Source organism: Sparus aurata, chromosome 4 (genome assembly GCF_900880675.1).
Source record: "Sparus aurata chromosome 4, fSpaAur1.1, whole genome shotgun sequence".
In the NCBI taxonomy this organism is placed as follows: Eukaryota; Metazoa; Chordata; class Actinopteri; order Spariformes; family Sparidae; genus Sparus; species Sparus aurata.
Window position 1 is genome coordinate 11,974,691 of NC_044190.1, and position 14,161 is coordinate 11,988,851.

A 14,161-nucleotide genomic window follows, 5' to 3' on the forward strand; every position below is an offset into this window, starting at 1 on the left:
TAATGTATATAGTGTAGTAACGTGTTTTCTGGTGGCAACAATGAACAAAATCTAAACTTAATTTCTGGTAAAATAGAGCAGTTGTTGAGACAACTGATGATTTGGATGGTTTACGTTATAGATGAGAATCATCCAACACATGCTGTTTAAGATTATATGTCACATTCACCAATGTAGCAGGAGTTGTATTTAAAAGGTGTAATGGATTTTAACAGTGTGCTGCTGGACGATGAGGCAAACCTGCAAAACAGATCAGACAGTCGTAGCTCTCTACATGATAGTAGGCTTCCAGCTGAGAATGCTTTTTTTTCAGTAGCATCAAATCAAAGAATACTGACTTACTTCAGAGAGGACCATGAGTAAAAATGCACCTTAAAATGTGTGGATTGATGTATGTCCACGCTGTCCAGATGAAAAAGATATTTAATTGAAGGACTCCAAGGGCTGTATTTTTTTACAGCCACAAAGGGTGAATGGTATCTTCTTAACCCATAGGGAATTTTGGTAGAAGTGCATAAGCAGTTCAGCACCATGTTACAATTTTGGTTTTAACTAAACAGCAAAGAATGCATGGAACACTTGTTTTCTGTGCTGTTCTAATCACTTTAATTGGTGCAGGCACACACACATAAACCTTTCCAAAATCTCCTGCCCCTGGTATTTATGTCTCAAAGCATGTCTCTTCCCCTTTCATGTTACATTCTTTGATCAGTATGCACATCTGTTTGCAGAAAAGAAAAAAAAAACAATTCCAATGATGCTCATGTGGCAAAGTAAATATTCATGTGTGCTTTTAAGGAGCATCTATCATCCACACCAGCTTGCATATAGGACTGCCTTCCTTTTCAGCTGATTAGCAGCCTTTACAGCCATCTGACGGCAGCAGGCTACATTTGTGATCCATCCTTAATTTGAGTGACACACTTTGTCAAGATGAATTGCACGCCCCACATCCCCTGATTACCTTGAATAAACCTTGAACAACCACCATGAGGCTGTCTCAAGACAATCATGCACATCCGTATTGCTTATATCTAGAATTTTGATTTAAATGATCAGGAAGTTGAGATCCTTTTGACATCCTAAGGACACACTTCATATCGGATTCAGCCTGTCATCTTCTCTGTGTACACATCAAACAACATTGAGTACCCAGTACAACAGCTGCATCTGCCTGTGAACAAAGTCAATCTACCACTAACTAAAACAACATGAGGTGGTAGAGCAGTATAATGGCTTTTCTTGGTGCTGGTTTCATTTCTGTAACCATGCAAAGACTTAACGAAACTAGGTATTGTTCAAGTTATTCCTGACAGTGTAAAACTCCCGCAGCCACAAAAATACTAAAAGTGTACATTTACACCCACTTTGTCAAAACACATTGTTAATGGCATGCTTATCTGCTCATTGATTCACAAGAAAAGCACCCAAACTCTTGCTGGTCCCATCCCCAGCAGCACCAGTACAACTGTTTAGGTCTCATCGAGTGCATGGGAAGATAATCTTGAAAGATTTACATTAAAAAAAAAAATATATATATACTACTTGAGACTAGTCCATTTGATTTTGAATGTCGCTGATGAGAGATAATGACAACAGCTAACGCCAATGGTAGCTGTAGTGGGTAGGGAGGCCTCAGGGAGCAGTGATGAGCACATTACATGAAGCAACAAAACGGACATGAAAACTTAAGTGGATAAGTTAGAAAGGTGACATCAGTGCTTTAGCTGAAGTTTCAAACAGTGATGAGGCTTTTACAAGAAAAAACACCACTGATAAAGAGCAGTGCACAGCTGCTTCCATCACTTTTTTTAGGGACCATCCACCTTCTACACTTTGGATGTGACAGTATGAAACAGGGCCATACCACTTTAAAAGCTGTTATGATACAGATTACATGATACAAGCACATTAGAAAAAGAAGTCACCATTGGCTACATTCTGTGTTACATTGATGCAGAATAACTGTCAAACCAAATCCATCAACATTTTAAATGCATGCTTGGGCCTGCTTTAACACATCTCATGACCCCTCTGAGGTAAACATATAAATGTAGGCTTTTGAGGCTTCACTGACTTAGTTCTTTTGACATTTTGAACTTAGTTTGTATGTAGAGTCATTCTGATGCATGGACAGCAGTGACTAATTCTGTGTTGTAGAACTTTTCTATCCTCAAATCTGTTCATACTTTTCTGTTTCACACTAAGGACTTAGTGTGTGTGTGTGTGTGTGTATGCGTGTGCGTGTGTTTGTGTGTGTGTGTCCGTTTATTGTAGGTGTGTGAATACATGTGTTTCCTTTATCGTGTGTGGCCCAGTGGTCCCTCTCCACAGCCAGCTGACTCTCTCTCTATCTGTCCTCTTCTTTCTCTGATGACATGACTATGTCTCTTATCCCGCAGTTTGGCCCATCCTTCGCAACCTTCCGCCCCGCTCTCTCTCACTCTGGCTCCACAAGGCCTCTCTCTGTCATTCTTCCTGTTCCTGCGTCCCCACCCTATAACTGCCCCTCTGGATCCAGCTCTTCCTCTCCCACATCAAAGGTTCCTATGTGGAAGGTTTGTTCTCCATTCGCTTCCATTTCTTCAGTTGCACCTTTTCTTCTGTTTCTGTTTAAGAAGTTTCAGTTATCTTAACATAGGGTTTATTTTCTTTTAATTCTCATCACCCGATTAACTCATTCAAACCACATTGCTTTGCTTCCTTAATGTGTTCATCCCCACTTGCTGTGTGTGCATGCATTTTTTTTGTTTCACTCACTGGTTTTGCAATCTATGGGAGATTGGCCAAACCGAAGAAAGATGTGTAGAGCTCACCAAACTCATCAACATAAACACATTCAGATACAGAAAAAATCCCCTGCCCACATACACCCACGCACACTCTTCCAGACACTCATGCACAATCCACCCGTACAGGCCCCCTCTCTCTGCATTCAGATGAAGGCCTTCAAACTGCTGGATAGTGGACAAGTCTGTCGTGCTACCTGCTCCTTCCTGTTTATTAATTTGACTCACCTCTTCAGGATTGGTCCAAAGCAGGTCAGTATGAGCAGCCGGTGGCTGCAGCTGCAGTTCAGAGAAGAAAGGAGCCTCTCGATAGATTAAGGGAGAATGAGGCGTCACCAAGCTCCCAGGGATACGTTGGGCCATCACACCCTGATGAAGCACAGAGATCCAGGATGAACCCAGCTACCATGGCTGCCAAGGTAACAGTGGAGGATGCTGACAAGCAGGCTGAAGATATTGGAGAATTATCAAAGAAACAGGCTAGTTGTGTGGAGAAAAGTGTGTGTGCAGCAATGCGATGAATGTAGGTCAAGTATGGCCTATAATAAACCATGCCAGTCATTGTAATCAATTTATTGCATCAGCAATAGAGCTTCTGATTCCACATTTCATAAACTGAAGACTTGACATATCTAATGTACCAAATAATATAGTTAATAGAGAAAAAACAATACAAATGTGAGCATTTCAGATTTTCCCAACACTTACTGGTGCGAAATATCTTTGGTTATCTATCTATCTATGGGTAAGGTGTGGCAAAGAAAAGCTAATTCCAGGCACATCAGGAGGTAGTTTTTTATATCAAGTAGAATAAAAACAGAGAACAACCAAATCTGACGGGAAAAAGCTCTAAAATGATCCAATATGTGCTTGCAAGAAGATGTTAAATCTAAATGTGTATCAAGGAAAAGAAAGGTCACTCTAAATGAGCAGGAAACACAATGTAGCCAAAAGTTTGTGGTACCTTTGAATGACTGAAAGGCTTTTTCTTTTACTCTGTTTCCTTTTCACATGAGAATGAGACAACATTGTTAAATGAGATTAGCAGCATCCAAAACAACCTATATGGAAACATTTATTTTGTTATTGGGGCCGTGAAAGAAGCCACATTTTAAGAATTTGTAGTGATAGACAGATGTTTCTCCTGATTGACAAGAACCATCCCACAATATTGAATTTTCTGTAATAACATAGCCTTTGTTGAAGTGCCCACATCCAAAGTCACTGTAGTTATAAATTCATAGAAAGCATCCGCTGAAGTTTTAACCAACATCAGGTTGACTTGCTTTTATTACTGTGAATGGTATTATAGTTTTTATTGTAATGTTTCTTTATTCTTATCTTAAACTGTGAAATATTTGCGCAATTACTGCCTAATGTATACTGATGTACCCATGAATGTGTCGGCAACAAATGTTTTCTCCTGAATCTGAATTTAGTTTTGAAATTCTCTTTCACTTCACTTTTCTCTGAATCTCCTCAGCATGGAGATGAGGTTTCTCCAGCAGCCAGTGACCTAGCCATGGTGCTGACCAGAGGATTGAGTATGGAACAGCAGAAAAGCAGCAGAGACTCACTGCAGTACTCCAGTGGCTACAGCACAGAGACCACAACCCCATCCTGCTCTGAGGACACAATTCCTTCACAAGGTGAAGCTCTAATCTTCTGCTCCCTACTGCTCTAAGTGCTTTAGCTTTTAATTGTGTTCATCATTCATTTACATTCCTCCTGGCAACATGTATTCTCTTATATCTTGTAAATTTGCAAGAAAGCCAACCTGTCAAGGGAAGGCGTTATGATTTTTTAAAAACGAAAAATCAATATTTACATACTCTGCAGAATAATCTTTAATTAACTTTATCACTTTCACCAGAACCCCTGTCTTAAGAGGGTTGTGTCGCTAAAATCAAGCAAAGTGATAATCTAAGCATTCATCCAAGCAGCAAGCACAGTATATGACAGGTGCATCCTAACAGCTTCCCTGACAGCAGCTGTGAGATGACAAGAGGAAAATGAATAATATTAAATGTGTTTCATGCATCATCGACTGGTCTATGCTTTATCCAGATACTCCACCCACCAATAATGTGGCTATCCAATAGTGTAAATCCAATTGCAGTACATTGTCTTTCCTCTCTTGTTTTTGTGATCTTCTCATCCACTTCTCTAACAATGTCCTAATTTTTCCCTTGACCCTTTTCCCCACGTCAGGTTCAGATTATGACTGCTACTCTGTGAACGGTGATGCTGAAGGTCCCGATGGACAGATAGAGTTTGACAAGTCCTCCACGATTCCTCGCCACTCCAACATTGCCCAGAACTACCGCCGCATGATCCAGACCAAGAGGCCAGCCAGCACAGCCGGACTACCCACAGGGGTTCTCGGTCCAGGGGCTCATGGGATACCAGGACAACCTGGTGGAGCTGGTGGAGGTGGAGCAGGTACTCCAGGCACTGCCACCATCCGCCGAACCCCATCTACCAAACCGGGAGTAAGGCGCACACTGTCCAATGCTGGGCCCATCCCCATCCGACCACCCATAGTGCCTGTCAAGACCCCCACTGTTCCTGGAGATTCGCATTCACCTGGTGGTGGTGGGTACTCAGGTGGAGGGCACCCAGTTGGGGTGCCTGTGCGTGTGGGCAGTGAAGAGTGTGTGTTCTTCACTGGAGTTGAGGATGCACAGGGAGCGCTTGATTATGTGAAGGCGTCACCAAAGCGCCTCAGCCTGCCTAACACTGCCTGGGGATCAGGGGCGGCATTAGAGGTCTACGCCCAGCAGCATGGCCTTGCAATGGGAGCGGGATCGGGGGCTGGATCAGAGGAGGATCAGATGATCGCTGCCAATCGGCACAGCCTAGTGGAGAAGATTGGCGAGTTGGTAGCTAGTGCGCACGCCCTTGGGGAGGGGCAGTTTCCTTTCCCCGCCCTCCCTGATGACCCGACCCTACAGCCGACCGGCCCGGGGGAAACTCAGACAGGGACAGAAGGGGCCGAAGGGTCCGGTGACATGCTGACCACCATCAGGAGAGGAGTGCGCCTTCGCAAGACCGTCTCCAATGACCGCTCGGCACCACGCATCTTGTGATTGCAGGGGAAGCAGGAAGAGGATGATACTCGTCAACCAATACAGAAGTCAGGTGTTGGTGTGGTGCAACCCAACCGCCTAGTACATACACAAAAACTTAACCATGTAGGGAAAGCTATAATATAACAGAAGATGAATAAAAACAAAAATATACAGAAAAAAATCAATTTAAAGACATCATTAGAGTAAATGATATATAATATAATGATAATAATAACATTAATAATGTTAACCCATGATGACAATTAAAAATTAAATACTGAATATTGACAGGCTCCTAGCTGGCCACTATAACTAGTGTGTGTTGGACGCATGTTTGTCTTCTCTACACCTTCACCCAAGAATGGAAAGACTTGCAGGAAAAACAGATGAGATACAAAAAAAAGGCAAAGAAATAGAGAAAGACTGGGTTCTGTTTGCCAACTTACACCCTTCCCCATCCTCTTCTCCAACTAATAGACTGTCGAATCCCAGATGAGTGACTAATGACTGAAGGAGGGGCCAGTAGGGGCGAGAGAGAGGGGGGTCAGAGTGCCATATGAACAGCTGGACTGGAACCCAGACTGTCTCAGCAGCAACATACTGTACTTATTAGCCCACTGAACTGAAGCTTTGGTATTAGCACGGGGAGCTAACAAGCCAGAGGCTTCCTCTGGTTCATCCCAATGTAAAAGAGTCTTTAAAAAAATACTGTTGGCATTGAACCGTGCTAGTGCCCCCTTCCCCGCTCTCTCTTCGTATGTGTGTAGTGTGCGCGTGCATTCATGTGTATGCATGTGGGCAAATGTTAAACGTGAGCGTGTGTGCTTGTGTGTGTGTGTGTGTGTGTGTGTGTGTGTGTGTGTGTGTGTGTGTGCAAGGGGGGTGGGTAGAGCTCTGCTGCAGGACAGCTGGTTACCCAATGAGGGCAGGGCTTTTCTCCTGTGTGTTGTGCGTGTATTTTCTTGTTTATATCGTGACGTCATTTACCTTCTTACCACTGTACGAGAAGTTACGAGAAGTAATCCAGGCGTATAGATATATTCATATATATTTTCTAGAACCAGAGAGAAAATGTTAAATCAGAAATGGAGCAATAAATGTGTTTTATTTTCTTGTTTCCAAGGAGAGGATTGATGGGAGGATTGTAGGTTCTCCTTTGTCACATTCAGGCAATCATCAGGAATGCGAAATTACACATTGACTGTGAATTCATACTGGCGCATCTCTCTCCCTGGCCCTGTCTCCTTCTGGTGGTAAACATTCACTTCAAATTGTCAAAGAAGAAAAACTGTAAGCACTTTGGTAGGTGGCAGAGTGTGTACAGTAGCCACTAGGTGTTGCTGTAGTCATGCTGTATGACAGGGAGAATGAAAGTGAGAGAGATAGTTGCCAAAAAGAATGCGTCCTGGGGAAATTATTTAATTTGTAGAAGACGAAGACATAAAGGGTCAAAGAGGAAGTGATGAAGACTAGTGGAATTGGAGTGATTGGTCAAATGAGAGATGGGATAAGAAAGTAGAGCAAAATATTGATCTAAAAATAGGTTGGACGTCGGTATTCTTCAGGGTCCTGAAAGCCATCAGCTGTTGTGGATTGTGAATGGAACTGAAGCACTGGTTACACTGCTATTTGAAGGACTGAACCCATAATGCAAAAAGTACACTTCACAAATAGGTCAGACTATTTTTGGATATAAGCTTTAATGGGTTAGTTTACCCAAATGAAAAACAAACAAACAAACAAACAAACATATTGTCCCACTAGCCGTGCTAATAGTTTACTTGTCTCGACATCTTTCACTGAGATTTCTGCCTTGACCCCATAACCATGTATGTTTACAGTATAGTACTCAGCATTGAAAAATACATCTAAGATTATAACAGCTACATGTATCCTCCCAGAGGCTCCAGTACTCTTGATCATCTACAGACCTTGTAGTAGTTCTCTTGGAAATGTTCAAGCATAAATTGATTCACCTCCTTTCACCTCCCTTGTACTGGGGTAAAGGCAGAAATCACAAAACCTAGGCAAATTAAACTCAAACTATCAGCCTTCATTGATATTGTTAATGTTAATTGTTAATGGTACAGTTTGCAAGAAAATATGTTTCCACTTAATTTGCGTTTTAATGGACTTGAAATGTATTTGCACATGTATATTATGTTTATTGGCTATACATGCATGAGTAACATGCTCTGACATTTTCAACATTGGGACTGTAGGACTGTACTCTCCTGAATACTGTATATTACAGAGTAATCTTCACTCATGTTCATGTGTAAATACATATCAGCACACCAGCTCTTCTGCAAATATATTCTTACCCATAAATAATTTATATTTTTGCATTATGTGAAAACAACGTGAAGCCTGGAACACAGCTGAAAAAGAGCTTTTCATCTCAGATTTGCTTGAGTTAAAACCTTTTCTTCATACTTTATAATAACCACCATTATTAATTGGTAAATGTATTGTTAATAAAACTTGAGTTAATAGTTTTTAACTTTTAATAAACAATGAACTCTTTCATACAGGATGTATTAAGCAATTTTAAAGGCTTATGAACAACTTAATTATGACCATCCAGATAATTTATAGATGAACAACTCACACTACACAGTATTTATTAAACATTTACAAAGTATTATGAACATCAGTTGAAACTTCACAAAAAAACATTTGCTAAACACATTTTATAAAGCATTGCATTGTTGTTCACTAAAATGTAATTAACTATACATTTACCATTTGTTAATGATGGTTATTACAAAGTGTTACCCTTCCTCCTTTGCTATCTGAACAGAAACATTCACCAGGCTCCCCCTGTATGGTTCAGCTCAGTTCAGTGCAAACAGTTGAGGACTCAGCTGCATGAGAGAATTATTTATGGACATTGAAATGTAAGAAAGGTGTTGTATAACATGCTTACTTATGGCAAAGTAGAGGAAGGCTTTAAACGAGACTTTTGAAGCTGGCAAAGAGGGGAAATATGTGTGGAATGAGCATTTCACTGCCTGTTCAAACAATATTTACTCTATGTGCTGTACTTGTAAATGAGAATCAGGCGTACAGATTTGGTATAAAGGTTTGTTAGAAAATATTACATGAAATAATACACTTTTTTCATTCTGCAGTACTGTTTGAATATTTAGTCTTACTTTTAATTAATGTAAAAAGAAGAAAAAACTCCTGTTGTAACACAAAGTACTAAGCTGTGTAACATACGGATGTAGGATGTGTGGGCCGAGAGTGAGTGTGTCCTTGTTTGGCTGTTGAACTGTAGGCTAGTGAACTCTTCATCATCATGTCTGTAGGCTCTTAGCAGTGACCTGAATATACCGATGACATCATCGCTCTGAAATGCTCTTTTTATTGATTTATTTTTGTTTCTCTTGAATAGAGCACTGATTTAAACATATGTGTGGCTGTTTAAAAAGAAACTTATAATGATTTAATTTAAAGCGATAGGGAGGAGAATGTTTGCAATTTCTAAACCTTGTCTCCCTCTTTGCCAGCACACTTTGTTTTTATTGAACTTTGTAACAGTGCTTTGGCAAAGGGTTGTTTCATGTTTCTGTGTGGGGGGAACTTCTGTATGTGTGTTCTCACATGTGGATGCTGTGTGTTGTATCAGCTGAATTTTACTGGGTGAGAGGGTGGAAGGGGAGAGCAGCGGGCTTGTACTCAATCCCCCCCAAAAAAAATAGTTTATGTAAGATCACCCATTGAGGTCACACTGTACATGAATATACGTACTGCTGAATGTACTTCGAGGAGGACATCGAACTGTGCATTAATGACTTGCTTGAACTGTTGTTCATGTCAGAACTTGTTCCTGTACAACTGAACGAAGTTCCCAGTTTAAGTGATAGGAAAGCAATACAGAGAAGTGTGTATGTACGTACATTCACAATGATATTCCACTGTGGGTATGTTAAAGGAAAATACCACTGTTTTCTCCAATTGAGGGAACTTGTGTTACTCCACATTGCATGGCTATGATAGTATGATTTGGAGTTAGAGGTCCTTTAAGTCTATACGTCTCCAAGGACATTGCTCGAGCCAACTCTAATAGTCTGAATGTGTGTGAGCTGTATGTTTAGTGCAAACTATAACAACTGAATTCACTGCCAGCTTTCTACAGAAAATGATTGCTTATTGAAAGGGTTTATAAGGCCTTGCAGAACAGACATGCTGCTTCTAAATGATGATATATGTGTGAGATGTGAGAAGATACAACACTGCTATTTTCCTTTAAAATGCCCAGTTAACAGCACAAAATATTATCTAACTAAACAAAAATGTCTTTTTTTAACATGCTGAATTAACTGTGTACTGAACTAACTGTCTGAACAAGCTGAAATAACTACTCTGCTACAGATGTGTCAATATGAGTGTATGTGTATGTGGGTAGAAGTAGACCTACCGGCACATGGGCAAGGCAAGAGCTACAAATCTGTAGGAACCTGCATAAAGATTCAGAGTTACATGCGTGCAGGCATGCGTGCATACACACAAACACACACACACATATACATACAAATGATAGAATACACACACAAAAAAGGTCTTTCTTCCTCAACTGAAGGGACTACACTGTCATAATGACACTATGTCCAAAAGGAACCAGCATAATAAAAAGCAAGCTCTTATTTAACAATAACTTCATAATTTGATTCATATGAAAGGTTGAAAATATCCCATCTAAACTCTCAGTCCAGACAGACTATAGTGCTGTTGAGTATGTACCTATAACTAATCTGAGCACAGTAGACTGTCAAGTGTTAAAAGGAATCGCTTGACACTTTGGGAAGTACTCGCTTTTTTTGGTACTGCTATCATACAAACAGTCTCATCAGATTGTTAGCTTAGTTTAGCATAAACATTGAAGGTATAGGAAAACAGCTAGTCTGGCTTTCTCCAAATATAAGCAGATATAATAATGCTTTTTTATGAGTACTAGTAAATGTATCAATAACAGTACTCATGATGTAAATCCTCATTGGGTGGGTGACAAACGTTTATTCATTTAAGTTAAAAAAAAAAAAATAGTTCTGTAAATAATTATTTTACTGTAGTGATCATTTTGGTCTGAAGCAAAATTCTGAGGCTATTTTGTAATATAGCAACTTCCACCTGGCTAAATTTCCAGCTTGTATTAAGATCGTCTGGTTAATTCTGTTTAAGCCCCACCCATCAGAGTACCCCTAAAAACACAGATAATGGTGTATTTACTCATTCCCATTAAAAATGACAGACTGTGTTGTTTCATGGCGGTAATGTGCTGTGTTATTTCGTTGCGAGGTGCAGCTCGTTGCTCCAGGTGACAAGATTCTACGAAGAGAAAAAACAAAGAACGCATTTTCCAAAATGTTGAGCTATTCCTTTAATGTTTATTGAAAAACCTAATGATTAGTTTGGTGATTAGTTTTTAAGATGTTGGGACTACAGAAGGATTGAGACGTGAACACTCAACAGCACTATTGTCTTACTCGAATGGAGAAAGGAAAATAAGATATGAATTTCCATATTCCTTTGATCCCAGGCTTTTGACATCTATGTATCCATCTTTTCTTTTTCATCTCTATTTTTTTCCCCGTCTTCTCAACTTTCATGCACTGACTGGCATCATACACACAGGGATGCCATCTAGCTGACAAGTTAGAAAACAACACTTGTCATGGTGAGAGTCCCATCGGCTGAACGTGGTCTCTTTGTGCCTTGCAACCCATCAAAGCTAATGAAAAATAATCCTGATGAAGTCTTTATTTTCAGCACAGTCCACAGTGAATATGAATATTCCAGCTCAGATTCTCTCTCAGACCATCTCCCCTTTACCCTCTTTCCTCCCCTCTCTCCATGTGTGTCTGTGTATTGTATGTCAGTATGCACGTGTGCCACGTTTCAAATGTGGGTCTGTGTATAATGGCTAACGTGTGTACCATTATGGGGCCTGAGTGTGCTGTTCAAAGAAGCTCTGAAAGCATTAGCTGGGGTAAACTTCTCCCTGCTGTACACAATAACATAAGCTGGTTTCAAGGCAAGCAGCTGGAGGTCTGACGCTTCTTCTCAGTGCTGATTACATTTTAATTAATTTTGATCAGACTTTTAAAGAGATCTTTTTGGCATCATATCACAGGCAGCCTCTGTTACTTTGATGGTGTCTTGGTGAGCTTCTGTCAAAGAAACCTACAAGATGGAAGTAAGAGCAGTAATTCAACAGGCAGGGGGTCTTATCATTAACATTGCCATCACAAGAAAAATGCTGGTGTGTAAAGAGCAGGACTGGTAAACACTGGATCATAACAAATAAAGAGTATTGCTACTTATGTTACATTTGCGGTTTTTGTTAAATAGCTGCTTCTGGGCCACAAGTGATAATTAAAGCATAAAGGTAAATGCAAAGATTTATTGTAACATCAGCACAAGAAGATTTGAAAAGTAAAAAAACTGACTCAGTAGCAGCAATATTTGTTTGAATCTCCTAACATTAGTTGCTATTAGTTACTGGTTAAACCAGGCCAATCCCTTGTTTTGTGTGAACAAAAATACGTCTGACTTTAAGCATAAGTTTAAATTCAAGAAATTATGTTTATAATAAAATCATAGTCCTAAAACAAACTAAATCACTTCCAACATAGGAAGTATTGTAAAAGGGCCTTAGGCTCCAAAGACTTTGGCATCCTTTGCACCCACTGTCATGGGTCAACCCAATCGCAGTAAATGCTGGAAATGTATGTTTCTGCAAACCAAGAATATGTTCATGTTCACGTTTGCACTTTGGATTGTTGCTACTCGAAGTTCAGTTTTCATGTTCACAGTGTGATACCACTGTGCTTATGATCTGTTAAGACTTAGGCCCAAAGGCCACTTGGTCAGGGTTAGAAAAAGTATGTATGACACAAACAAATGTGAATGTAGCATTTGCTTGCAGTATGAACACAGTTTCAAAATTCTATGTGGAAGTTTTGTGGACAACAGCCTTATATGTGGTGTAGACTGTATATTCTGGTCCCCTTCAGATGTCTTGCATGTGTACACTGCAAACTTACTGTTTGTCCTAAAATAATCTTTATGAATTGTCACCAATTTTAAATAATTTAAATGAACATGCTCAAGTTCTTAATCTGACTGATACAGATTCAGAGGACCCATGCTGGTCACAGACGGACAGATTGTGTTGTATTTATGATCAGAACAAAAGAGGTACTGTGTATTTGCTCCTTTAGCCATCTGCCCAGGTTATATTGAATGTGTACTTTGTGAATGTGTGCACGAGTGTGTGCATGCATGTAGACACGTGATTAAGACCCCTACTGTTCCTCTCTCCCACCTCCCACACACAATCTGTCAATCCTTCCTGCTGTCTAATACTGAAGAAACCCACTAAACATTCACAGTCATACACACACAAACTCTTACACACACTCGCCTGAAGCAAACATGACTAAGGTAGATTCTCTGAAGCTATGTGGTCCACTGAAGTCCCCCAGAGGAACATGATGAAACATGGGGCAACTTCCTGTCCTATAGCCATGCAGAACAGAGTGGCCAAAGTGGCCTCCTGGCACCACTGTAACTGAACTGAATGTCTCTCTGTCAGTACTCCAGTACTCATAGTGTCTCTCGCTCGCTCGCTCTCTCTCTTTCGCTTCTACGTCCTCTACAGCTGCGTTATGAACTCTACAACGAAATCTCTCCACAACTCACTACTGAAGTGCTGACATCATTTCTGAGGGGCGATTCTGTTCAAAGGATAACTTTGTGACAGTCAACATTTTCTTCATCTTTCTGTACAAATGGATCTTTTGCTCCTCTCTTCCCTCCCGGTTAGCCTTGCAGGCACTGTGGTCTTGTCTTTCTCTCTTCTTTCTCTCCCCTCTTCCGCTCTTCTTCTTTAATTTATTGTGAATTGATTTCTAAGGTTGTTTCGCCTATGTCGCTGATGATAAGGTTTTCTTTTCTGTCTTCCTTTTTGTAAAATTGACCCTTTTTTGTTTACTTTAGTCACTGCTAATGTAACAAAACGCACTGTGATGATTCCAGTATTAATAAAAGTTGTACTTAAACTGTGTGCTGCTGTGTGAATTGGATCTTATTAATCAATAGACAAAGGTCAGGGTCCTGACCTATCCCACACAGAATTATCTGTATGCCTTCTAAAGCCACTGTGGAGCAGAGAGGCTAAGTGTAGTCAATGAACCTAAGAATTATTAACTGATACTTTCTCTGTAGATGTTCTGTGAAGGCATTATAGAGGCACTTGTTTAAACAGTGTTAAAACAAGTGTAAAATAAATAA

At 40.3% G+C, this 14,161-nt stretch overlaps 1 protein-coding gene across 3 annotated transcripts in view; it reads left to right on the plus strand.

Moving 5' to 3' along the window:
• The window catches only part of mtss1lb (MTSS I-BAR domain containing 2b), a 115,565-nt gene extending 101,631 nt beyond the window's left edge, over positions 1-13,934 (plus strand). For all 3 annotated transcript variants that reach the window (XM_030415274.1, XM_030415276.1, XM_030415275.1), the window contains 3 exons: positions 3,026-3,208; positions 4,273-4,438; positions 5,001-13,934. In XM_030415274.1, the coding sequence (XP_030271134.1) occupies positions 3,026-3,208; positions 4,273-4,438; positions 5,001-5,878 (1,227 nt within the window). In that variant the 3' untranslated portion in view covers positions 5,879-13,934. The remainder of the gene's footprint in view (positions 1-3,025; positions 3,209-4,272; positions 4,439-5,000) is intronic.
• The last annotated feature ends 227 nt before the right edge of the window (positions 13,935-14,161 follow it).